This window comes from Hetaerina americana, unplaced genomic scaffold (assembly GCF_022747635.1).
Source record: "Hetaerina americana unplaced genomic scaffold, ioHetAmer1.1.p SCAF_14, whole genome shotgun sequence".
Classification (NCBI taxonomy): Eukaryota; Metazoa; Arthropoda; class Insecta; order Odonata; family Calopterygidae; genus Hetaerina; species Hetaerina americana.
This window is the reverse complement of record NW_027286514.1, coordinates 10935550-10963318: the sequence shown is the minus strand read 5'-3', so window position 1 is coordinate 10963318 and position 27769 is coordinate 10935550. Positions and strand designations below refer to the sequence as shown.

The 27769-nt window shown below is 39.4% G+C and overlaps 1 protein-coding gene across 4 annotated transcripts in view; it reads left to right on the top strand.

Annotated features, from left to right (window-relative positions):
- Positions 1-306: 306 nt before the first annotated feature.
- The window catches only part of LOC139686329 (atrial natriuretic peptide receptor 1), a 207093-nt gene continuing 179630 nt past the window's right edge, over positions 307-27769 (top strand). For 2 of the 4 annotated variants that reach the window (XM_071583492.1, XM_071583491.1), the window contains exon 1: positions 307-2449. In XM_071583492.1, coding sequence (XP_071439593.1) covers positions 1794-2449 — 656 coding nt within the window. In that variant the 5' untranslated portion in view covers positions 307-1793. The remainder of the gene's footprint in view (positions 2450-27769) is intronic. The other 2 variants (XM_071583494.1, XM_071583493.1) reach the window with 1 other exon arrangement.

Sequence of the window (27769 nt, the reverse complement as noted above, 5' to 3'; positions counted from 1 at the left end):
GCTCGGCGTTATCCCAAATTTGTGTTCAGCGGCGACCCTCCGCAAAAGCCCCACTCCTCTCCCTCCCTCTCTCCCCCTAACTTAAACCCTCCCCTCTCATTCACCTCTCGACCATTTCCTCCAAACATATACACTCGCTCATACATTCCCTCCCTCACCCCCTCGCCCCCATCCCTTCCTCCCAGCAGAGTCAGGTAGCCGCCGCCGACGACGCATGCGCCACGCGTCCCAACTGCCCTCCCTCGCGTCGCCTCAGTCACACGCGCGCTCGCCTGCCGTGGGGGCCGCCTGCCACTGAGGCCGCCGGCTACACAACGGCGCGAGGAGCGCTCCTGAGCCCACATCCCCACTCGCGTCTTGCGCTTTGACTCTTCATCTCCTTACTCTTGCTCCTCGCTGCGAAAGGAAACCCCATCTTCTCTCTATCTCCCTTGGCATCCACGGGAGCATCGTCCCCCCCTCTTCCCGCCCTCGATCACGTTCCCCTCTCCCTCCAACCACAATTCGTTCCATTTCGCCCCCCCTTTTAACCCCTTCACAGTTCCCTACTGCATCGCCACCCACTCCAGCCTGGAGGACGGTTCAACAGTAGGAAACTCCTGTGGATGCGGAAGGTCGCGGCATTGTGCGTGGTTTATCCAGATCCTTATTAAACGAGAGATAATACCGTATCGGAGAGAGAGAGGGAAATTGTCTCGCATTCCTCCCCCACACGAGCTTCTCTGTCCCGTAGTCATCGTACCGAACGAAACTTTGGTTTCCGCACCGTATATTCCGCATAGATTTTTCGTCGCAAGAGTTCATTTTTCTGCTCGGTTGTGTAATATCATTTTTTGGGAACGCAGAAATCTGATTCGGAGATCCCGCTGTGATTCCGGTGACAGGGTGAAGGGGATCAAGAGGAAAGAGACGTCTTTTGTCTGACGTAGTACGCAAAAATCCATCTTGTTGGGCACATTTCATTCTTCGTTCAGGTTTGTTTTTTTAGCATTCAGAATTATTTTCAAGACGGAGAGATGTTCGGATTTGCGGAAAGCGTAGCGTTTACGGATCTCTGTGAATCGCTCGGGACTTTTCTGTTAGTTTCATCAATAAAGATACTTTTATCTCGTCTTCTCTTTGGAGGTGGCGGCGATAGTGTCTGATACGTGACAATCTTGGAAAGAAAAAAGTAGCATAGTATTTGGGAGACATTTTGTGCCAGCGAGAGCAAACTCTGGAGTTTGAGCAAAATACTATCTCACTCTTGCGCTCGTTCGGCCCAAATTTAAAGAGAAACTCTTGCCAGCGGATTGATTCCATTTAAATTATTTTCTTAGACCTTGGTCGTTATTTAGCATTAGTTTTTGGGTGTGATATTTTTGGCTTGGTTGCGTATGCCACTCCGTACTAAGCAGATTAGAGAAAATTAGGGTGTGAAAATTTTGAGAGAAGGTGCTATTCCTGTTTTGATTCAACGGTCGGCAGTTAAGGCGAGAGAGAGAGAGAGAAAGGTGAAGTTGCAGAGGGAAAGAGGAAGGGTTTCGAAGGCCGAGGTTAGGAATTGTGAGGGGCGAATAAAGCCATTGTCAACATCTCGGGTGGAAAGGAGATCAAGGAAGGGAGAGGAGTATTTTATAGCACTAGCACGAGAAGTCAAGATAAGGCTAAGGCGTGTTACTCACCCATTTTTTAGACTAGAGATTTGATAGGAGGGGACGAGGAGAGCGTGGTGCGGTGGACTAGGAACGCCCTTCGCTTCTCCAGCGGTGGCATAGGGGTGTCCCCTTGTCGCCTCCCGAAGGGCCCCAGACATGTCCTTTCTCCCTCCCGCGGAGTCCCCTTCTCCACCGCACTCCCTCCCTTCGCTTCCCTCCCTCCCTATTCTGCTCCTCGCCCTGTTGTCTCTCGAGGTCACGGTTCGACCTTCACAAGAGGCCACCCTGCCGGTCACCTGGTCTTTCTCCTCCCCCTCGGGGACCTCGCCTGGGACCGCCAAAGGCCTGAGGCCTCCCTCCAATTCGACCGCGGAACCCAAGAACTCCCGCGGTTCTCCGGCCGCCGTGGCCCCGGGAGACGGACCGGCGCCTTCCGTGCCTCACCATCCGGCCGGCGATGACCCCGTGGGGCTTTTCTCGCTCTCCAACGAGTCCTCGTACCCGCAGGCGGTGGCACCCTCCGGCTCGGCGATCCCAGAGGGCTTCAACCCTTACCAGGATGACGACGTCTCGTCGCCGATCTCGTACGAGGTGTCTAGATCTCTGGAGCCCTTGGAGTTGAAGCATGATGGCCGCCAGAGGCCGAAGCATACAGAAATCAAAGAGTACAGCGTGGGCGTCCTTATGGCCTCCCGACTGGATTCACCTTTTGACCTAGAGAGGTGCGGTCCCGCAATCGACCTAGCCCTCGAGGAAGTCAATGAACACTTCCTTTCTGCCCATGGGATACGGCTGAAGAAAGTGCAGGCGAGGTGAGTGGTCTCTCTTTTCCTACTCTTAAGTTTTCTAACTCATATGAAGGTCTATGGTTTAAAATATTTAAATATAGATGTATAGATTTTTTGGAAAATATGAATGGTTTAAGATGATTGGAAAAAAGTTAGGAAGCATACGTGGGCAAACAAAAACCAGTATACTCCAAAAAACTGCGGGAGATGCCGCAACAGTAACTTTTAACGGAGTCATCCACTAATGTGCATTTCCATGCAACAATTTCAGAGTGTAAAAATCATTCACCTTGACTAAGATCCCAGATCCCAGTCAAGGCGAATGATTTTTACACTGAAATTGTTGCATTGACCAGTATACTTGTATATTCACCGAACAAGATATGATTTATCCGGGATACAAACCTGGGCTGATTTTTGGGTCGCTTTCAGATTTTATGTGAGTGTGTGTGTGTGTATATATATATATATATATATATATATATATATATATATATAGTACAATACACAGCAACACACAATATAGAAACACAAAAAAAAGAAGAACACTCACACGTTATTTCTTGATATTTCGACGGAATCACTCCGTCTTCATATGTGTATATATATATATATATATATATATATATATATATATATATATATATATATATATATATATATATATATATATATATAACATTTGGACGGCGCAATAGAACGCAAACATATCATAGATAACACGTAAAAGGACACATTTCATAAAGTTTAAGCCTTTATTCTTCTCGTGCGTGCTTCTACATTATATATATATATATATATATATATATATATATATGTATATGTATATATATATATACATATATATATATATATATATATATACATATATGCATTCAAACACACAAGGGGATCGAGATGGTGTGGGAGCTAACGTACTGGCTTCCCACCTAGAGGGCGCGGGTTCAAGTTGCGGCGGTGTTGAATATTTTTCAGAGGTATCTCGATCCCTACTTGAGGTGCTTTGTGGAGGGCACTTTGAGTGAGTACGCCGTCCGTCGAATGGGACGTTAAACTGCGGACTCCTTGGCGCCTTTCGGAAAGAGTAGGCTAATGCCGACACCGGGTTCCTCTCCACCTTTCATCCTTTCCTGCCTTATGGCACAAATGACCTCAGTTGTCGGACGCCTCCCCTAAAAACTACTACTACAACTCAAACTTACAAGGGCAAAAATATTTCCTTGACCGGGACTCAAACCATGGATCTTCAACTTGGTGGGCCGATGCCCTTTTATACGAGGGTTGCTATTTATATTTTTAGCCTAATAGTAAAAAGACAGTAATTTATTGTTGAAAATGACTTTATTGTTTTTCGGAGTATTCTTCATGATAATCAATACACCTTTGCATGCGCTCGAACGATCAAAAAGAAGTAGTTTGGTACTCAATCAGGGCTGGGCGGAGGATAACCCTTCAATTCGACGTTTTGGCCACTCAAATAGGTAGTCGTTTCAGCCGATCTGTGAGAGCGTGAGGCTTGAAAAGCACGCAAATAGCACACAGCTTAATTCTTCGTAGTAGTCAGGATGACTACAGCAAAGCTTGCCACCGTGTTCTGGAAACGGTTTCCTGAAAATAGCAGTCTTTTTCCTCACTCGGTTTAACATTCCCGTTGCATGCTTGCTACTTGGAGAAAGATATTTTTTATTGCGGTTGGAAGGATGCCCAATCATTTGAGTGAGTAAGCCTGGAATTTGTTGGTCTGAAATTCTTTCCCAGTCAGTGATAATATTTAAAGCTTTAATGGTCCGTAGGTTGGAGTAGTTTCAGTATAAAATGATCAAAGACATTTTACATTACTTTAAGAGTGGCATACATCGTTTCAAAAATTCCATGAAGCCTAAAATTTTGATTATAATACGTGTCTTGACCTTTGGTATAGCTTTAAAGTGCAATTCTCTCTAGATTCCTAACGTGTATTTGCACATTACCCAAAGAGTATTCAATAGAATATAAGTATTAAATAGTAATAGAAAAGTATTCAATTGTAATATATAGGACTATACTTTTTAGGGGCTGCTCAAGTTAGCTTCTTCCATATTTTGAATTGGTTAAGGATTCTTATTGAGGAGTATCCAGTGATGGGTAGTAAAAATCAAGCAAACCTCAAGCAAGCAAAATCTAAAATGCCTTTGTTATCAATGCTATTATTATTGTATAAATAAGGGAAGATTGCTATCAGCGGCTCGTTTGACACGATGCTATGTTCTCACTCTGGATGTGCCAATCCAAAGGTTTTCCACGATAAAACATTTGAATTTCGTCTCGCGCAGTTTACAAAACGCGTTTACTTTCATTGCCATGGCTTAATTATTAGTTCGCTAAAGTAATTCAACCTGGGAAAATAATATATGACTCTTTATTGTTATATTCCTTCAGTTTATCATCACTTGATTAAAATTCATAAATATTCATATAGTACACATGAACGAAAAGGCAATGAATTGAACATAAAGAAATAAAAATTTACGATAATTGAAAACGCGGAAGGAGCAAAACCTTTTAGAAATATTAAAATTTTTTTTGGATTTTTTTAACTTGTTAGTATCACGACCTGTCCACGACATACCCAACATCAAATCTGAAATGTACCAAATTGGCAAAGTATCTTCTATGAGTTTATATAATATTTGAGTACTTGTTTTGTCTTATGTCTACGCTATCTCCAAATATTGGCTGGCATGTAACACTAAGTAAAATTTTTGTTACTCGATAGCTATAGGATTACGTAATCATTAAATATTTTACATTTATCGCATGCTTTAACATGTTCTCAGTTTCCTTCAAAAGATATATATTGGCATATCATGCTCAAAATGCCATTATGTTAAGTTCACGTTAAGTTATTTATATTAATATTGTTATTCAATGCATCAATAGTCTTATACAGTTTTTAAAATATAATTTACGACGCACAAGTAAGTTTTAGGACGATCGAAAATGGAATGAAACCCAGAAAACCGTTACGATGTTCCGTTTGAAGACATGAATTGGAGTTCCATAAAAATATTTTTCAAATATTTTGTTTAGGTGTTATATAATTTTATAATAAATTAAAGGTGAAGTTCTCAATTTCTCAAATGTCAATTTTAATTTCGTCGCTTGGTATAGCTGTCCTGTTCTTACGTCATTTCCTTTGAGATTTTTTTTAAAAAGGCGTCTCTTTATCGTACGGCCTAAGTTGTACTTTTGAATGGAGTAGGGCGAGGACAATTGGCGCAATAAGATTTTGGCAGAATTTTCCTTTGGCATATCGCCTATTCTTACAATGGAGAATCTTTAACTTTTTCTTGTGCTAGAATTCCTTTAAATGAAGAACTTTTTTCTAATATTAAATAAAAACAGTTTATATAAGAGATTTTTGTTCAGTATCATCCCCAGGTTCTTCCATGAATACATGTATGGCTTTATTTCCTTTGAGTATTTGTACTAGTTTGTGATTGAGTTTTCTGTGTGCTGTTACCAATATTCTTAAGTCTTAAGCCTTTTATTCCCTTACCTTTAAGTAATTTCTATTTCTTTCAATCGAAGTCATTGACCTTGCGTATTATTGCGTTTTGATTCTTTGTTGATTTTGAGAAAGAGAAGCAAAATGATGTATCGTCGCCTACTTAGAGACGATAAGTTCAGTCAGTGTTCGTTATCCTGCATCACGGTGGGAATCAAGGAATAAGAGACGCTTGACAATCAACCTGGCAATATATTGAGAATATTATTTGTATCCAATTTCATTGTTTGAATCCAGTTATTGCCACTGAAGTATAATACGAAGGGAAAGTCGCAATAGTTTGTTTGAAATCAATGTATATCTAGCTAATGGAAAATTTTCAATAATTTCATTATTGTTGGTGATGGCGTTTAACGGGAAAGAGAGGGGCTTGTCTGCTTGTTGCTCCTCCTACATCGTCTGTCGAGGTATGTGCCCTATGACGGGCTCGGCATTCTGAATGGTTGTCCATAAAAACTATTTGGCAGCTTCGATTTTTAATTGTCTCCATTAGTACAAGCATATTCAACCTCGCGTTCATTATCGTCAATGGAATACCGACCAAAATCACTCAGATGGAATTGCCTACTCAAATCCTCCCAACTCTTTTTCCAAACCATCGGAACTAAATAGAAGGGTGGCTCCGGGCTAGGACTTCGTGTCTTACACCAATGTTCAGTGTCGCCAAGTGCATGTCAATTTCGTCTCGGAACGTATTTGAAACTTCTCAAGATGCGCTACAAATGATCTAAAATGAACTATTTTCAAATCAGATTTTTTAGGCTTTCGATCAGGGTAGCCACTTATGGACGGCTGATGATCTTTATATCAGCAAAAGACTGGAAAATCTTCCCTTAAGGATTTCAGAAACTCTGCTTTACTCCTCAAATATTTTTTTACTTTATCCCTCTTAACAAAAAGTTAAATTTTGACGTTGCCAACTGATATCAAACGTATTTAGGTATGGTGGAGTAATTTCACCATCGAGTTATAATCATTTAACTTTCCCTGGGAAATACTTTGGACAGTAATAATCAAAAATAATTAAAATTCCTTGGCTTCAACATAGCTTGGAGTTTTGTGTATGGCCATCCTCAATTAATGATAAGAGCAATGATAAAACGTTTTCCATGCATTAACGCGTAAGAAAGTTGCCTCGTACCTTCAGATCCTTCCTATAAAACCAGTTTGCAACCCTGAGGTCAATTTGATAGCTGTGGGAAGGGCTTACATGTTACTAAGCCGTATCGCATGTGGAATGCATGCCCTCACTGCCAATTCCAATCCCTGAGTCTGTTGTGTTCTTCCAGAATATTCTAAACCATGCAGGTGCGTTTTGGCCGGATGTCTCCCCAGAGAGACCCACTAGTTACCTCAGTTACTGACCCACCTCAGTTGCTAACACACTACGGAAATTATTCTACTATATTTCCTCATTTCTAAATTTTGTAGCTACTTCATTATTAAGTGCGTGATCATAGTTCCCAGATTGGCATGTTAACCAAGTCAATTGTACCATAAAGACTTTCATGCAATGCCTGGAAAATAATTAAATATTTGAAAATGGAATCATTTGATTTTTTTACTACTTTAACTCGATTTATTTGATATGGCACCGCAGTTAGCGTGAAAATTTGTATCAGAATAAAGTGAACGTCAATGTGTTAATTATTTTTAGCTGTTCTGTCTTTTTAAAGGAAGTCGATCACAGTGCATTCATTAAAATTTCATTCTACTCAATGCTGAGTTTAGATAAATCTAAAAATGTTTTCACAAATGGACCGGAGATAATTTATCCGTATTAAAATAGTGGGTGTGACAGGTTTGAATTATTTTTACCTGTTCGAAATTGAAAGAGCTGTTGGCGAAATGTCTCTCGGGTCACAATGCCATTGGTCATTTGTCTTGGGTGAATTTCGATGGCACGTGAGAACGATGACTCTGAATAAAAAACTGCAGTTCCTTTCACATTTTGTGATTGAATTCTCTATCCTTAATTGGTTTTTCGGATGAAGTGACCTTTACGTATGAGTGGCTCCTATAAAAGGAACAAAAATTTCCAAAACGAGTAAATTAAATCCGCTGCGTGGTGCCTAGATCTAAAATTGGAGGGCAAATTTTTTCAGCTAAGAATTAACCTGAAATGGGCGAAAGAATTGAAAATCTATTTTTAGAATGGTAAAATTAATGGGATTTCCGTCCGTGTTTCCCCAGAGAAATTGGTGAGGAGTAGAAATTTTGTTCTATCATATTTCTCCGTAAGTTTTCAAGAGAAAATTCTAACCCTTTCTAGTTTTGCTAGGTTATTCCAGTTTGATAAATCTGTGAATTAATCTAAACAAGAAGGTTTAACAAATGGCAACGCCAGGCTTTCCGGTTCATCATTCGTGACAGCTGCAGTGTGTAAGGTATGGAGGTCAGGAAGGGATGAAAATTGAAAAAATAATGTCTCATTGCTGGTGACATTGTTCTAAATATTCGCCTCTTATCCACTTATCTTCCTAGCTGGTGACTGCTAGATTGATGGCATTGCAGATGTGGTAAGAGGGTCCTAATTGGACTCTGCTGTGTGAGAGTGTCAGGTTGAAGTATTTTTTTAAAAAAGTGCCATTTTTTCCTCACTTTGTTTTTGCAGATGATGTCATACATGTATACCGGTCATGAATTTTTTTTCATCATCTCACTTGAAATATAAAAGGCAGTATTGTCCATGAGGATGAGTGACTAAAATATTTGATCTCAGTGCTATTAATAAGACATTTTTATTACGTCTTCAAAAACACCTAAAAGCTCTCATTCCTTCCATGAATCTTTAGTTGAGAGAATTATTTTTCTTTCCTTATAACTACACTGATGAAAATGTGAATGCTCTTACTTAAGACTGATGGATAGGGTAGGTAAAGCCTGTCCCTTCAAACAGTGAATAAGAGTATCTCTCGGAACAATTTTTTTACAAAAATGGCACTAAACAGTGCTCTCCTGTTTGAAACTAAATGTCAAACAAGTGAATTATATCTATTATTTTGGCTATAAATTTATTACTAACGGCGCCAGACTTTTCATTAGGAAACGACCCGTAAAAAATAATGTAAGGACCTAAAAGATAGCAGTAAGAGAGAAAATAAGAGTAGCATCCCATGAAAATATGATGTCATGGAAGAATAATGAAGATAAAATCGGCGTACCTAGTGACTAATGCAGAATTTTCTCGAAGAGGGAAGTCTAGGGAAGGCACAGGCAAGAAGAAAAGGGGAAATAATTGGGCCCATTCTGAGGCACTGTAGGCCCTTGAAGGGCTACTCCGAGCAAAAGGAGGATGGATAAACCACTGATGGTGATGAAGTCTCCTTAGTAACCTTTTTGAAATCTCTTCAAATTAGTTTACGCATGCATATGAGGTTGCTTCGCTATTTAATAAGCGTTTTTCATGCAGTAAGGTTCATACCTGCGCCACTTTTTGGAAGTTGAATATTCCGATTTAATGGGCCAACAACCAGTAAGGGAAGAGCGACTACTTCCTTTTGATTCTAAATTTTATCCTTGTATTCGCATTCATCCCGATTTTTTAAGAAAACGTTTATTTATCGACTTCGAACGTCATCAGCCAACTTATAACTTCTTCCGCCTTGGAAATTTATTTCAATTTTACAAATATGTCTCTAAGTATGCTCGAAATTCGATGTGGTTGGAAAAAATATTCCTTCGGATTTGGATCTCCTTCGTGTGATTATGGGAAATTGAAGTTATCCGTTTGGATCGAAAGCTATTATTTATTGTCAGATACATACTATATTTATAACTCAGTGAAGTGTATTCTAATATTGGTCTCTGTCAAGAATAGGAGCTTTATAACATGAATGTCCCCTCTATGTCTCTATGCCAAGTTTATTTCTGTTTGGAAGCGCGGGAGTAAAGCTGGAAAATATTGAGAGCCCACGGTGTGAGGACGTAAATGGTGTTTACCTCCTCACCATCGCGTCGGCGCTCGACGAATTAATGGCGAGGAAGAGATCACGGGATCTCAATTCTTGCTCCAATATCGCCTGGCCCATCTCTCCTCCCATCCTTTCAGCCATCTCCAACCGACCCTCTTTTTGCCCTCAACCGCAATTATTTTCACTTTGCTCAAAACATCGCGATCTATTCGCGAGTCGCACTTACTTCACTTAATGGCTTGCACCTTGACCTTGAAAAGGGGGTCGCTTATTTTGGCATTCCTTTCCTTTCTCTCAGCGCTCCCTCGTTATTTCTATCCTTCCTCCTAAGCCCTCAACTTCCAAAAGAAAATAAAATTACGAAGTCACGGGTCCCTCCCTTCGCCATTCACGAAATTCTCTCCCTACGGTCATACCTGCTGCGATCCACCTAAGTGTGTTGCAAGTTCCATCCAACTCATTCGCGCGCCCGAGAGAACTAAACTCTTCCCACCCTCTCTCCCTACCCCCCCTGGTCCCCCTCCCAGTCCAGACAGCGTTTTTCCTCGAGTGTATTACCTCCCAAGGTCTTTCTTTCTCTCATCTCTGCCCCCTCCCTTTATCCCTTCTCCCCTTGGCCACCTCCGCATCAAACTCGCTCCAGCGCACCCACAATCCCGAGCGAGGGATACAGAAAGAGAGAAAGAGTGAGCGAGCGAGTGGGAGTGGCAGGACAGAAATAGAACTAACCTCTGACACCGTGATATGACGCATAAATACCATCGCGCCGCAGTCTTAACGAAGCGCGCGAGAAAGCGAGACTTTTCCTTTTGCAGCTCGCCGGTCGTGCTTTTTCCCACGGCAAATAATTGCAAGAGTCATCACCCGCGAACTTGCCCTCTGTTCACTCACTTTTTTTTGTATCTTGTTTATCTTTTCTTCCTCTCGTTATTTCGCTTTCTATTCGTGGATTCTGCGGGAAAGGCTGTTCTCGATTCCAATGGAGAATGTTTTCTGTTTCACCTTTTCCTAGTTTGCCTAACAAAATACTCGTACGTCATGATAAAGAAAGAAAGCGATTTTAATCAGATTCTTTTGGATATAAGATGGAGCCCCGATTTAGAGTTTACTACTAACCTTAGACCCCTGAGAACTCGCGCAAATCAACCCAAGCGATAAATCCGTTTCTGTTATTGGAGTACGGCTTGAACAGACAAAGCTAATTCGATTTGCACAATGCTATCTCATTCTTAGTGAAAAATAATAGTGTCCAGTAACACCACGCTGAAAATGTGTATCTATAAACTATTCGAGCATGTCTATGGCAACATAATTACTGCATAAATAATAATGATGGATAGAAATTTAGGAGGATGGCAAAAACTTGAGCGGACAGACAGAATTCCAGTATCACGGAAGTATTTTGGACCAAGATGGCCAAAGCAATTCTCCCTCCATTCTCTCAAAGCAATTCTCGTACAATTTTCAGTATATAAGATTGTGTTAGGCAAAGAAGCTTTCACAAAAAGGCAAGAGTGGATGACAGAGACGTTAATTAATGTTATAAAGAGAAGACTAGTAAAAAAAACTAGACTTTTCCATGGAGAATGGTCTTGTACGGGTCAGAAACTTAATTGTTGAAGCAAGACGTAGGATTTAGACGTTTGAGATACGAATAAGAAGAAGTATGGGAATGATAGGAAACCAAACAAGGTACCCATTAGGAATGGTGGGGGAGGAGGGAGCTCTGCTCAGCGAATTCTAAAGAAAGCAGAAAAAATGGATGCAGAGCATTCTGATTGACAGTGAAATGCTGAACTCTGCGATAAGGGAAAGCATTAGGCAAGTGAAGTAGGTGTAGGAAAAAATAGGCATGTAAGAATGAATGGGAGTGGAATGAATTAAAGTTTAAAATTTAAGTTTATTCCAGGGTAGAGTGTCAGGTTTTGTCTGGTTAAACAGTGTAGGGGTGTACCCTGTACCCTTTGCGACCATTCAAAATCAAACTTAAACAGCTGAGTACCAAATCATGATAAAGTGTGAAAAATTAGAAGTTAATCGTCCTTGTTTTGATCGGTAACGCCCACATCCTTCAAGAAACTACCTACAGGGTACTAAATGTACCCAATTATTTTCTCTCTTCTTATTGCCAACGTCTTCCATAGACTTCTCCCTCAAACGGCCCTTCGAAGGAGTTCTTCATTGGTCGTTAATAATTTCCATATATGAAAATTTTCCTCGCCGTGTAACTCGAGTAGTATTCAACACCGCCGGGATTTGAACCCGCGCCCTCAGGGTGGGAAGCCAGTACGTTAGCCCCCGCACCATCTCGTTCCCCGCGTAACTCGAAATATAATTTAAGCGTAATACACGCGTATTAAGCTTAAATTATGTTTCATCCCTGCATCTGAACATCTATTTCGTCCTTTACCTCGACTCACTGATGTATATATATATATATATATATATATATATATATATATATATATATATATATATATATATATATATATATATATATATATATACACACACAAGAATATGGCACATTTTCATATAAAGTGAGATCCTTGCATTAGGCGCAGATTAACACATGTGTGAAGAAGTTCCGATTGGGTCCTGAAGCTCCTCCTCTTTTTGAGTACCCTTGTGCGACGTAGTTTCGCCAACTAGCCGATGGAACGGTCGGCCGAACAGAGACCACTCAACTTGGGGGAAGGGGATCCGAAAGCCAAGCAGCTTCAGACGCCTAAACGACGCGGAAATTCGAGATACAACTCCATCGATGGCTTTCCGATGTTCCCATAAGCAATACGGAAGGTTCAATGGAAATGGTTGATTTTTCACGCTTTAAACATTATGTGACAATGTAGTGAGAGTGAAACGGCGATGCACACGAGATTTGGATCGCAAATGAGAAATGGTGCTTACCCATCAATCTCGGGAGACCACAGCTTTCAAACAGGCGGAGTTGTGAAATGGAAAAATATTCATGTTTTTTGGTATGAAAGATGTGTACACTATTTGTATGAGTCACAGAAAACAAGGAGAACACGATGAAATGAACTCGACCTCTGTTTCAACTCTAGTAAGCAGGTCAAACGCATTCTGGCATTGAGAATTTCCATTTGGGGGGGGGGGGGCCCTCCTCCTAATTCCCATCCGCGTTTCTGCGTCAGTCTACTGCAAAGTGAGCTGGGCTGTAACTGCGTAGTGCCATCGTGTGGGCTTGAAACAGTATGGGTGGCATTTTCTTAACTATTTATTTTCCCAAGTCGTATTAAGTGATTTCTCCTTCACTTCGAATAAAATTTATTTCCGTTTTTAAGTTGGAATTCGTTCGAAAGACTGATTATTCCCTCTGTAATGGTATGGTGGGAATCCTTCCTTTTTTAATGGCTTTATCTATTCTCAGATCATTCCAAAACATTGAAACTGACACTATGGACGTCATTGGAATTCGATATTTCCCTGCTCTGCTTTAAGCTAAACCTTTGCATGTTTTAATAACAATGGCATTATGTCCAGCTTTTAAAATTATGACTTCATTCCGCCTCTCGTGAAAACTTGTGGTCGTAATTTGTTGTCAAGGTTATTATAACTGCTCATTTAATCTTTAAATAAGTACAGTAGAAATAAACAACCCCCATTCTTAGAGTTATCGATTATTAGTCTTTCCAAATGCATGGAGATACTGCTAATCCCAAAAAGGTTTTCCATATTTCACAATTTTAGTTTGAACAAGTTGGAATGATCGAGGGCACAGCTAGTTTTCTAAATCCAATGGACCTTTTCAGCTAATTCTCCTATTTTAGTTAGTATAACCCATTCCAACTCGTGACATTGGCGAAAATAAAATATAAGGCATGAAATAATTAGAAATAAAATTTTGTTTGAAATGGCGAAGTCGAGCTTTTTCGCTTTTAGACTTGAGCTGACTTCTGTCCTGTGTTAAAAGCGTTTTCATTCATCACCCGAGCACCAATGCTACAGACACATCTATATAAATCATTTCATGGTTTTTTTCCCATTAGTTCCGCTCAGCTATATTTGGAAATAAGGCAAGCACTGAGAATAACTTTCCATTAAATATTATGTTGGTGGTCAAACTAGGTTAAGGTCTTCCTGAAAGTGTGTCGTAAATTGAATAAAACTTTTCGAGGTACTCTTTCGTTCGGAGTTCATACCATCGTTAAGCTGAAGCCAGGTTTTTATCACCGTGTTATGATTTTGATCTACTTAGAGATCCATTTTCAGTGGATTTATTGTTAGCACAGGGATTTGATGAGATCATTATGAGAACCCATGGCCTCTGTGACAATCTCGCCTCGGATGAGTTCTCACCTTTTATCACTTCTCTTACAAGGAATAAATAAAAATAATTAATGTTGTGCTTTGAAGGTCTATTTTCAGTAGTAATATTTTTTCCTAACTGGTGAAGCTCATCAGATTAATTATTTTCACGGATTTCTGACATTGAGGTCTTCATCGGTTACGAAGATTCTAAATGGATAGTCAAAAAGTTGTTTATAATAGTTTTTAAGGCTTTACATAATGTCTATTTATCAGAAGCACAAACCAATGTCATTGTTTTGCGGGTGAGGAACCCTAGACTTAAGCGTAATTTTTGATACATCACGAATGGGTCAATAAAATGTCTTCTAATGTGATAACAAAGATCATACAGTCTTGGCAAGTAATAAATTATTGGTAATTGAATAAGTTATTATATTTTTTATCCTCGAAGGAAAAGCATCTTCGGAAGCACGCTCCAGTTAGCACATTTTAATGAAGTGGTTTCGTTCTACCATTCCTGGTTATAGATATGGTTTAAGAGATATTTATCTGCTAATATGAAAATGTTGGTTAAAATTTGCGCGGTTCCAAACAAATTGTCTCGAATTCAAACCTTCAGTGGTAATTCGGCTCAGCAAGTGCCTTTGCTATAAATAGGCTCCTAGGCTCATCTAAATATTATTGCTCAATGGAAACTTTTCAAAACACAATAATAAATTCACACGGCCAGGGTTTCAATACATTATCATCAGGGTCGTGTTACTATGTTACCGTGAATTGTACATTATCAATGAATTCCAATGGATTTTCAGCATGTTTGGAAAAAGCGAGTCTTACCTATCTGCATTGTTTCAGTTTTCAGCTCTTTTCTTTTAGTGCGATCAGAGGATGCGAGGGGGGAGAAAAAAGAGCAGTCTTAGCTCTTCAGCCTGTAAACCCGGAGAGCTTTCCTTGGGGATTACCTAGAAACTCATTTACATCATAACAACACCCTAGGTGTCGCCGCCATGGCGTGCGACGTAGCCATACAACGGGATCAGCCATGAAAATAAGAAGGAAAATAGGAAGGAGACGAAGGAAAATAGTGTCTATTTTCCTTCTACTTGTGTTGTTTTGTTTGCGGGCTACTCCATGTAAAAGCAATTCTATAAATCTCACCGTTCGGTATTCTGGGTTATCTCGTATTCCTCCTGTATGCAGCACCAGGGCAGGCAATGGTTTATTCACTCGAATTTGCTAATAAACCCGAACGCTCGATACGGCTGCGACACGTTTGATCTTGAATTGAACCTTAATTATTCAAGAGGTTCCCATCTCAGGTTTCATAGCTAGCATTGAGTGACATGTGTCCTCTCTTCGACGTTGTTTTCTGAGCCGCACACCGTTTCTCTGTACTTCTCTCATGTACGCTGCGTTTGTTCTCATTCGGAGAGCAAGTAATCGATTCGCACTCGCGTGCAGAGAATAGCAGGAAACGCATGTATTCCGAGTACAATATTGAAGCTTTTTCTTGTAGCGTAATAACATATCGGGGGAACTCCAATATTGTCTCGTAATTTGATATATTTTATGAGTTTGTTTTAATTTTTGCTTTGAAATGGTTCACGATACCTTTAATATTTGAATGTGATGTTTTTGCGATTTTCAATAATTCTATTATATTTTATATCTCGTAATAGCACCAATAAAAAGCGGATACTTTTTCCTTCAAGTAATTTCCCTTGATATATTTTTTCGTTAACTTCTACAGGTATGAGAAAAATACTGTATATCGTCTCTGCATACTGCAAATTTATGGAACACTGAGTTATTTCGGTTATTTTTTGTTTATCTACTTACATTTAAACTTAAGGTGGACGCATGATCAATAGCAGCACCAAACTCAATCGCAAGTCCTTGGGAAAGCCGGAAAATATATTTTGACAATCGCCTTCTCCCCCCCCCCCCCCAATTCTGCCCTCCTCAACCCTGGCGCCCGTATAATTGTTCTTGTGACACATTTTTTCTTGTCTCGATTCAATATAGTATCAGTAAACGTAGAATTGTTATATAATAAAAGACTAATGCTTTGGCGATGATTTCTTAAGCGAGGCGTTGGTCTAAGCTCACTCACACATACTTATCTGGATACTATCGAAGAGCTGCATAGAATAGTAGGGGGACTTTTTATTGCCTTGCATGATAAATTGTGTGATATTTTCTCTTTCTTATTTTAATCGCTGCTTTGACCTAAAAATACGTTAACGTAACTTCAGTGTCTTCGAGTTTTTTTTACAGGCTGTATAACAGTATTATGATTTTTATTTTGCAGCGATGCGAAGTTAATAACTGCATTAAATAAAATTGATGATAGTATCTCTGCGACGACAATCAGGAGAGCAGTTAGTCCTTCGGGGTGTGTTCCGTGACGTAGCCTTGAGGAATGGATTTTCCATCTCCGTCTTACACGCCGTGAGGGAGCCTCTACACATTTCGTATTTTGGGGATGCGGAAATGTGATTTGCAACTTTGGACTATAAGGGATAAGTTATTTTCAAAATATGATTATTCTGTAATTATATTTCCTACAAATAACAAGAAAACGTAAATAAGGCGTGTAAAATCAAGTGAAAGACTTTGAATTTTTTAATTGAACTTTTACACGTACTATTATTGATAAAACGCGATGATTTCTATGATCAAATCAAACAAGAGCAAGCTCTAACGACTGTTTGCTAACATTTATCGTCAAGCTAAGGGCGACCTCGATGATGTTTTGTAAATTCATGAATAAGTTAAATTTAGGTTATTTGGCGATGAATTTTTTTTAAATTTCGTAATGACACGTATCAACACATATACTTTTTGTCTGAAACTGAGGAAGAAAATAGAGTTGAAATATTCCAGGGATTTAGGGTTTCCAGGATTTCACAGTATTTCTACGGACAATAGGACAGCTTCCTAGCATCATAACGTTCGTGGTTTTCATAAGAGGACTTTGAGCTGTTTTCCTTCAGGTGAAGTAAGTGGTTGAGCCATCCATTTTCCCGAGTGATCTTTTTTCTTTGTGTTCTGTGTCTCATATTTGTCACGTCTCTACCCACCACCATCGAGTTCTTCCTTCTACAACAGCGGGGTGACCATATAAACGTAAAAATACGCATGTATGCATGTGTGTATATAAAAACATTGATTAAGACATTTAAACACAGAAACACAAAAAAGGGTACTCCCATACGTAGTTCTGATGTTTCAACAGTACGGCCGTCATTATCAGAATCCAGAATCTGATGATGACGACCGTGCCGTCGGAACTACAAAACTACATATTTTTGTGTCATTTCTTTGTGTTTAAATATCTAAATCAATGTATATATATATATATATATATATATATATATATATATATATATATATATATATATATGCTTTCATAGACGTAACACGGAAGTGCCGAATAGTACAATACACAGTAACACATAATATAGAAACACAAAAAAAGAGAACACTCACACGTATTTTCTTGATATTTCGACGGAAACAATCTGTCTTCCTCTGAAGATATAGAAGTAATGACTGCTGGAATTGTTGAGGTGAGGGGTGCGAGAGAAAGGGAAGGAAGGGATCTTAGGAAGGATCCACAAACCCAACAACCCAGGCCGCCCTATAGTCTCCTCGCGTAGCTCTCCGACCGAAAGAATTTCCGCCTTCGTGGACCACTATCTCCAACCTTTAGTTCACTCCCTACCCTCCTTTATCAAAGATACCTACCACTTCCTCAGATTGCTCCACTCAACTTCACTCCCTCCGGACACCCAAATTACTATGGCTACAATCGATGTCACCTCCTTATACACATCTATTCCTCACCAAGAAGGCCTTTCTTCCCTACGTTACTACCTCTCCAAACGCCCTACCCCTCAAATCCCCAGTACCGATTTTCTCATTGATCTTTCCAATTTCATTCTCACCCGCAACTCCTTTTCTTTCAACAATAACCACTACCTACAAACAAAGGGCTGTGCCATGGGTAGCAGATTCAGCCCTTCATATGCAAACCTCCACCTCGGTGTCCTGGAAGAGAATTTCCCTTCCAACTATCCTCTGCAACCTCTCCTGTGGCTCCGATACATTGACGACATCTTTCTACTATGGCCACACAGCATAGATTCCCTCAATTCCTTCATCTCCCAACTCAATGATTCCTCATCTTTGTCTTTCACCTCGACCATTTCATCCTCTCAGATTACCTTCCTCGATGTTAATATTTCCCTCAGCAACAACAAATTCCATACCTCTGTTCACACCAAACCTACTAATAAGCAGCAATACCTTCATTACAGCAGTTGTCACCCCTCCCATACCAAGCGCTCCCTCCCTTACTCTCTTTCTATCCGCGGTCACCGCATTTGCAACCATCCCGAATCCCTTAACAAATACCTTAACAACCTTCACCACTCCCTCCTCCAACGAGGATACCCTGATTCTCTCCTCCATAAAAAAATACTTAAACATTCCTACACCCCCAAGCCTGCGTCAACCACAGACTCCCAGCCTCTCTCAATCTGTACTACCTACTTCCCAGGCATTCAGTCTCTCAAATTCATCCTCCAAGACCTATTCCCCATCCTCAAAAATCACAACACTTCCTCCAACCTTCTCCCCAATTGTCCCCCTGTCACCTTCAAACATCCCGCCAACCTAGCAGATATCCTCAAATCCACCAGGCCACTCTCAAAATCCCCTCACACCCCCAGAGCCATACCCACTCCATGTCATCGAGCAAGATGCAAAACCTGCCCTATTTTCACCACTCCACCCCACTCCATCCCACCATTCAACTCTCTCCAGCCCTTCCCCTATTCCTCTTGCACTTCCAAGAATGTTGTTTATCTTCTTACCTGTAAACTCTGCCCGTCCTTTTACATAGGCCAATGTTCCACACCACTTAACATTAGGATTAATAACCACCGCGCCTCGTGCAATCCCTCCTTCCCGTCCGCGGGTCTCCCCATCCCTAAACATGCTTCCCATCATAATACCCCCTTCAACCAGTGTTACAATGTTTCCGTCCTAGCGTCCCTTCCCACATCCGATAACCCTATAGAATTAAAAACTCTTGAATTGGCATTCATTTACATCTGTATGGCCTATCAGCATCCGGGCCTCAATGTCGTTCACTGATGGGAGTGGCCTAAAATTGTTACTTCCACCCCTTCCCTCTCCCTTTCCTCTCCCCAACCATTCCTTTCACCCCTCCTTCGCCTCCGTTCTCCCCTTCCCCTGGCCCTCTTCCCTTTCTCTCGCACCCCTCACCTCAACAATTCCAGCAGTCATTACTTCTATATCTTCAGAGGAAGACGGATTGTTTCCGTCGAAATATCAAGAAAATACGTGCGAGTGTTCTCTTTTTTTGTGTTTCTATATTATATATATATATATATATATATATATATATATATATATATATATATATATATATACATGTATATGTCTATGTATATATACACATATATATATACGATCCATATAAAAGTTTTTACGAGTGTTCTCTTAACATCCTTACTCAACGTCCCCGTCATCAACTCCCTCCTCCTTGTGAAAGCCTCTTTGCCTGGCGCAATTCTTCGCCTTACGTCCCTACTACTTTGACCGTGTTGGTCCAAAACACTACCGAGATACGTAAACTGTTCTACCTGCTCTAGTTTTTGCCCTCCTATTTTAATGTTAATCTTAGCCTTTTTCTTTCTAGAAAGTCGCATAACCTTTATTTTATTAATATTGATTCTCATCCCATGCCTGTCGCACTGAATTTCCAATTCACTAAGCAATGCTTGCAGCCCCTTGGCTGACTGACAAACTAAAGCTTGGTCATCAGCAAACCTAACTGATTTTACGAATTCCTCTCCCACTTTCATTCCTACCTCCAGTACTTCCCATGCCTCCTTAATCATTTCCTCTGCATACAAGTTGAACAGCAACGGTGTTAATGGGCAACCCTGCCTTACACCTCTTCCTAACACTGCCCAACCGGACTCCCCGTTCCCCACTCGCACCTGAGCAGTCTGAGACATGTACAGGTTGCGGATTAGCCTCCTTTCCCTCCAATCTATTCCTATTTTCTGCAATATACTCAATAGTTTTTCCCAATTCACTCTATCAAACGCTTTTTCGAAATCTACGAAACAGGCAAATACCTCCTGATTGTGTTCAATATTCCTCTCGATTAATAATCTCATTACTGCAATGGCATCACGCGTACCTCTCCCCTTCCTAAACCCAAACTGATCATCCCCTAAGTAATCATTTGCCATAGTTTCTATCCTTTTGTTTATGATCCTGAGAACAACTTTAGCCGCGTGGGATATCAATATATATAAATATAAATATATATATATACATATATATATTTGGCGACATATAAGACCCACGGATCTCAGGGTAAATTACATGTCCTCGATAGCTCAAGTGGTTAAGAGCATCCGCTCGGCAAGTGGAAAGATCCGGTGTTCGAGTCCCGGTTGAGGAGATATTTTTACTCTTGTCATCCGTTCGATTCCGCCTTCCCCACCTCTATTGTGTTCGTCCTTTATACGTGTTCCTATCCCTTTTCCTTATATATGTTTCTGTATATATGAGTATATATATATATATATATATATATATATATATATATATATATATATATATGTATACATGTATATATATATAAAAGTATTCTACAAATCCATTATTTTAAACGGAATGGCCAAAATGAACATGAGACATACCGAAGGTCTCAACAAAAAAGTGGAATTATTTTTCTCATCCAACAAAGTTCATGAAGATGTTGCGGACCTTTGTGAGCTGGCATTACATTTTCAGTGTGGTTTAAAATTTGCAAGCATCCATGCTCAGTGCAAATGGGAAGCCACCATCAACAAACGCCGGTGGAAATCGTCATTCATACGCGACTGCGCATAATCAAATCCCTCCCATTAGGGAGAAACCAGCGTTAGGAAATGCGTCTCTTATGTGAGGCCCGAAGGTTCTTACTTCGCTCAACGCCAGAGGGTCAGATCTTTCAAAAATCGTATCCTTCTCTTGACATTCCCATTTTTAAAAGGAAGAAAGATTGTGAGAGGCGTTTTATTTTGTATTTTTTATATCATTGCTTCCAGGCTTTTCCTTTTCCCGTTTTGGTTTCCTCCCTTTCCCTCGTATATTACAGTTTCGGAAAAAATGAAACGAGGACGGCGATACGACCAAATTCTATTTACTTTCATGCGGAAGAATATAATGGGCTCGTATGAGTGTGTGATGGGTCGGGGGAAATCCCCTTGCGTCGCTTTTTTGGTTAAAAAATTTCGAAAGGCAGTTAAATAACGCCATCTCCTCTCTCAAATTGCACCCAAATTTGAATCGACTGACGTACGGAATCTCTCGTCGAAAAGTAACGGGGGAAATATATGACAGAGGTCCATTATACTTTTGCGGGATATCAATATTTTGCATCGTTACAAAAAACTCATAGGGAATGCTTTATAAGCACTAGCGGTCTTCTGTTACTTCAAATCGTCTACTTTCACACCAGTCTTGCAATATGTTTTAATTGATTACTTTTCACATTTTTAGGTTAAATGATGTTGGGACAGGGAAGTCGTGGTCAGTTGGGTATTGCGCTGTGCCACTGGTTGAAGGGCCCGTGTCCAATTCCGCTTGACGCCTCCGGGTGCGTTCCCTGTGCTTCGCAAAAGCTGTGTTATTTTTCTGTTAACAGGTCTTCCTTCCTTCTGGGAAATCATATGCAGTACTGGGAAAGGAACCACCCGCTACCCTGACGTGTAAATTTCACACCACGTTGGGCTTAGTACTGGGTGAACAACGCTACCCATACATATCAAACCAACCTCCGTATTGATAACTGTAATTTGGACATTCGGGCACAAACGTGTTTTAAATGTAAACATGAAAACGTTTCAGGGTACAACATGGCCGTTCACCTCGAATCGGTGGCTTGGCTAGATGATCGATCGCTTAACTTCGATTCAGGAAGTTTGCAATAGGTCTAAAAAAGACTATATTTCTGACATTGTTTAGAAAGATCTAAGTGTATATATTAACTGCTATCATGCAATTGATATGGTAACAATTTTTCTGGATGTGCCTTTTTATGGGATTATTATGTATTTTTTATATTCTTTGGCTTTATATTAAGCTTGTTTTTTCTCGTTAGAATGAAGCATTACCTCAATTATCGGAGTACTTTATACATCATACGCGTATTGATCTTCAATTGTCAGCGTATGGGCGAGTGAATCTCAACGAATGAATTTTTATACGGAATCGTTTCCGCCTGGGATCCTCCAATCCAAACCTGTGTATGCGAGTTTAAACGTCGGTGTTACGATTATATTATTGAATATAAGTGAGAAGAAAGTAACACAGTGATCATCTCACAGGACTCGTCATTTAAAATTGGCCTTTGGTTTCTAAGCAGAGTAATGGGCAAGAAAATAGTATTTATGAAGCAGCGGATCAATGTGCGTTGATTCTTTTTTTATTCTAGTCAAGAGGCTTGACCAATCATTTAATGATTTATTTAAGCATTAAGGCAGCGGTCTGGATTTTTTATCTTCAATTCAGTGTTAGCAGAGATTTACAAATATGATGAATATTAATTTTGTTTCGCTTATTGTCGTAAAACCTTTTTCAACTCAATAAAAACATACAGTTCAGTACTAAAATGAAGTTGAAATGAAATGAGTTATTTAAGATAAACATCGCAAAAAATATTTGGTACATAGTACCCCCAAGTGCTTCTTTAACCCATCGTTTTTCCGAGAGACTTTGGAATATACCATTTGCCAGTTTCGTTTAAATTATACTTATAAGCGATGGATCCCTTCAAGATATAATGACCAGCAAACGGAAAATTCACCGCATGGGAAAAATTTGAGAAGAGGAGAGTTTTACGAGCTATTGATCTCAAAATTTTCCATTCATCATGATTTAAAGGAACGAAGGATAGACTTCGTATTTGAGTTCATGTCATAGTCTTAGAGTTCTGCAATTACCTGAAGTTTGAGGTAAGCCATTTCAGTAAAGAGCGCGGATCGATATTTTACCCCCGTAAATGTCAATTCAGCGTTTTAGGGATACACTATTTGCCCCGTATAAACAAGTTGTATTGGAATTACGTTTGTTTGCTACGTTTCATTTTTTTCCATCAGATCATTCGTCAGCATTATCTGCGCACTTCTCGCTGCCAATGGCACCGAATATGTTTATACAGCTGAGCGACTTAGAGCTTGCTGTAGTTCTTATATCCTTCATATGCTTATCTGGTGAGGATTTTCGTTGGAAAGATAAACCGTTCATCCATGCTCGTCTGAACGGAGGAAGCAAAGAGAAGTTTATTCATTGTCACAAATATTTGTTTTGGGAAAGAAGGGTAGTCACTCATTTCCTTCGGATTGATGATGTAAGCTCTCAATGATTGCAAGAGTAAGATGAGCGATGGAAGGCGCAATAAACCCAGGGATACATTTCTGGCAATAAACTACAAAATTCTTTCGCTCTCATTTTCGAAAGTTAAGGGAATCTTTTAAGGTCACGTTAGTGCCATATTTTTACATATTCTCTTTGTCTAACTTTAGAAATAGAATTATTGTTAGGGAAGGGTAACAATCTACTTGAGTCCCACTGCACGAGATATAATTTTGTATCAATAAAGGATTCAGTTACCTGCTCGTTTAATTTTTTTCCGCATTTTTCTCTCGTACGGAGGCTTTCCACACCCTCAGTGGTTTTTATCATTACGGTTTCATAATTCTTCCGTCAATATTTGTTTAATGCTTTACAGACGCTCATAGAATATTCAATGTACGATGTAGGAAAGAGAATTGTCATATTTTCTACACTTTTTCATCACTATATTTATATCAAACGACGGGTTTAATAAGCGTTGGCTTATTCAAGGTAGTACCTCACCCGTTAAATATTTGTATTTAGCATGCAAGTAGATTGTATTGCTCCCGGACAAGTGAAAACTCATCCATTTATTCGGCGACCCTGTTTTTTGTGATTCCCGGTAGACACGCATGTACTCTCTTTATCTTTCCATTTTTTGTCTACTAGGCCATTCATTGATAGTCACATCCTTCTTAGTAGCCGAATTCAAAATTTATGCGAATTTCAGGTAATGGACTACTGGGAATTTTAGCTTTTCGACAATTTTTCGTAAGGAATGATGGATGTATTCATTTAGCTCTATGGGTACTTTAGTAATTGTTCCGCGATCTGTCGCAGTGAAGTTATAAATCGGAGCAGCGGTAGATAATGGCCAGATTCATGGACAGCGTGGGACTACCAATGTTTTGTGAAGGTACTCCCTTAAAAGGAATCATTGAGTGACGATCGGTAGTTAAAATCCTTGATGGATCATTAAAAGGATCTGCTCGTTAAAAAAAAATATGAGGGCATCGAAAAAGGTATTATGGTCCACTGTGCGATATTCAAAAGCCATCTCGATCGCTTTCGGATGACTGAGAGGAATTCAAGGTCGGGACTAAAAACAAGTTTGCCCTTGATAAATTTTTTTATGCTAATTATTTACTACCAAGTAGTAAACTGAACGAAAGCAGTGCCTCTCCTTTGTGTCATTTCTCTCCGCCAAGATCAAACACGACTAAAAAAAGGCTGTGAACCAGAATTGCCTATGGATTCAAGGCAGAATTTTTGGGTTTGTGTAGTCAATTGCTGGAGCATACAAATGTATTTTTCACCTCCAAAGAGAACTTGCGTGCATATTTATCTTTAAAGACGTAGCTGTTCAAATGTACATTAACGTGTTATTGATTACGACGTCTTTGCTTCGCACAGAATTTCAAGTTTGTGGTTAATTAATATCTAATAATTTGTTGTCTCAGGCGTAACTTTGTGGAATTTGCATAACATATTGAAATGTAATGAAATAATTGACTTTGTAATTCCACACACTTTATTTAAAAAACACACGACCCAGGTTTCGACGTTGAACGTCATCATCAGACCTGATGATGACGTTCAACGTCGAAACCTGGGTCGTGTGTTTTTTAAATAAAGTGTGTGGAATTACAAAGTCAATTATTTCATTACATTTCAATATCTAATAATTTATTTGACGATCCAGATGAGTCCCTCCTTTCTCGTATTTTTCCTCCCAGTAATCCCACGGTGGGCAAGTTAAGCGAGTTATGTTTTAAGAAATAGTCAAACATGCCTGGGAAAAAATATTCTTGAGATAAGATACATTCGAATGGAGAAACAAGGTGAATTATAATGGTAAGTTCATGAACTATACTGCATTGAGTTAATATATAACCAATGTGCTATCAAATATATTTTTCATCAAAATTAAAATGTTTCAAAATGTTATATCTATTCATAGTTGCATGAATGGATGAAAAATATTTAAACGAAAATTTGAATGGAAATAAATGTATTGGAATAAAAATTGCGCAGCGAAAGAATCGTTTGCACTAGATGCATTGATATATGGGACTTCAAATAAAAGTAGTGGAATGATAGTGAATGATAACATAAAATTTAACATTTTATGTTTTTATTCATACACATTAACAAACACACAAAGGCACTCATAATACACATCACATAAGTTGATGATTTTTGTTTTTGGAGTCTCTTCGAAAAGTAATCGGCTCCTTCAGTTCATTTAGTGGGTAACTTTATGACGATACAATCCCCATTTTATTTCTCGATTAAATGCAACACAATTCAATAAAATTTCAAATTCAAATCACAATTCAATAAAGTCTCAATAAAAATAAGTGAAATGTACTTTTTTTGGCGTAATCCATAGTATTTAATATTTTTCCCACGAAGGAAGAACTGTACTGTGATTCGTAAAGAAATCCATTTGTGTGTTTTTGATTGTTCAAACATTTTCAATTGAAAAATAGCACAAGAAATATTTGAAATTTAATGGCGGAAAAATATTGAACGGTGAAATTGGTGGATGAAACGAGGAACGACACACACCTAATTGTAGAGGAGAATGCGCAGTGGGGAAAATTAAAGAAATTGAGGGACTTACTGACGTGGCACAATGTATTCTCAATTACACAAGGGCCGGAAATTAAGGGAATGGAAGACATTAAGAGGAAAGCCAATTGTGGCGTATTATGAAAGATTTAAAAACAGGATACCACCCGGCACTGATAACTAATCAATCTAGAAAATCAATGAATGGACGCCCGCAATTACCATAATGGGATTGAAAACGATATTGATTTCTAGAGGTTTTTCCTCGGATGATGATCAGTTATAATGACTCGACAGCTGCTGCGTTGGTAGTTCTTACAGTATCACTGTCACGTTCATTTCACATATCACATTTTCAGATTATTAAATTTTTCTTTATACTTTTTCCCTGATAAATTTCACTCATTTTGACGGTTGAATTGTTAGATCAGTCAGGTTAATGATCAGAGTCCCGTTCCATAATATCGCATGGAAATCTACAAGTTTTCTCGTGTAGCCAGAAATGCATAAGGTATTTCATAGATACTTAGTCTACATGGAGCGTCCAAAACCAGCGTGTACTTCATTAGGCAGAACTTGAAAAAGGTGAATGACCGAATGAAGATCAAGAGAAAACATCACAAACCACATTTTCCGTCAAATTTAAAAGGGCTAGCTAAAATTATTTTTTTTATTAAATGTTTTATTGAGGGATGATCCTCAGCTTATTTCTAAGAATTGAGTAATTATAACTAGATAGCACGATGGTGTGTTAGACCTTTCGGGTGATGACTTAGGAAATGTTAATGTAAAAATGCGAGTGACGCGATATTGTCGATGCCATGGAAAAACACTGCCCGCGGCACAGTTAATGGACATACCCTCTCCACCTTCATTTGCGTGTGCATCGGAATACCGCGCGCTGTTGAATTCAGATAGAGCTGAAGCCCATTTGAACCAACCTTCGTGTTGTTTACTCTATAAATTTGGTACTTTTTGATGAGAAAATTTTCCTCGCGTCATTAGAATGATGCGTCCATAAATCCACCAGAGTCCGTATCTAAACTGAAGTTCCGCTTCGAGGATTAACACTGCCAGAGTTCTTTTTCCCTTATTATTTCTTAATCCTTTCCCGTTTTACAGTTTTTGTGCCATAATTTTGCTTGCTTATTTTATACCTTCTTTCGTGAGTGACCATTAGAATTCACTAACGACAAATCTAATCAAAGAATATGGCTTCTTGCTGAAGTTGCAGACATTGCTTGAATTTGTGGACGAATTATTTTTCAAGCGGCTTCCTATCGTGGTTCTTAGGCATTCGCAGCAGTTCATAAATGCTGACGTGGTTTCAAAAGTCTGCTGCACGTAGTAAATTTTATGGCTCGACTTAAGTACTGCGTTTTAGAGAGCAACATAAGGAGGAACCTCCCATTCATAAATAACGTTTATTTTTTTGAAAAGTTGTAACTTTCATATAGAATATGACTTGTAAAGCGAGGCGAATCTTTAGCGAAGATTTACATCTTAATATTAGACTAGAAACTTACGTAATCAAATCATCCTCAATGGTTGATGTCACGCTAATAGTCTTGATAATTTGATGCCTGTTACAGGCCTTCTGCTTTG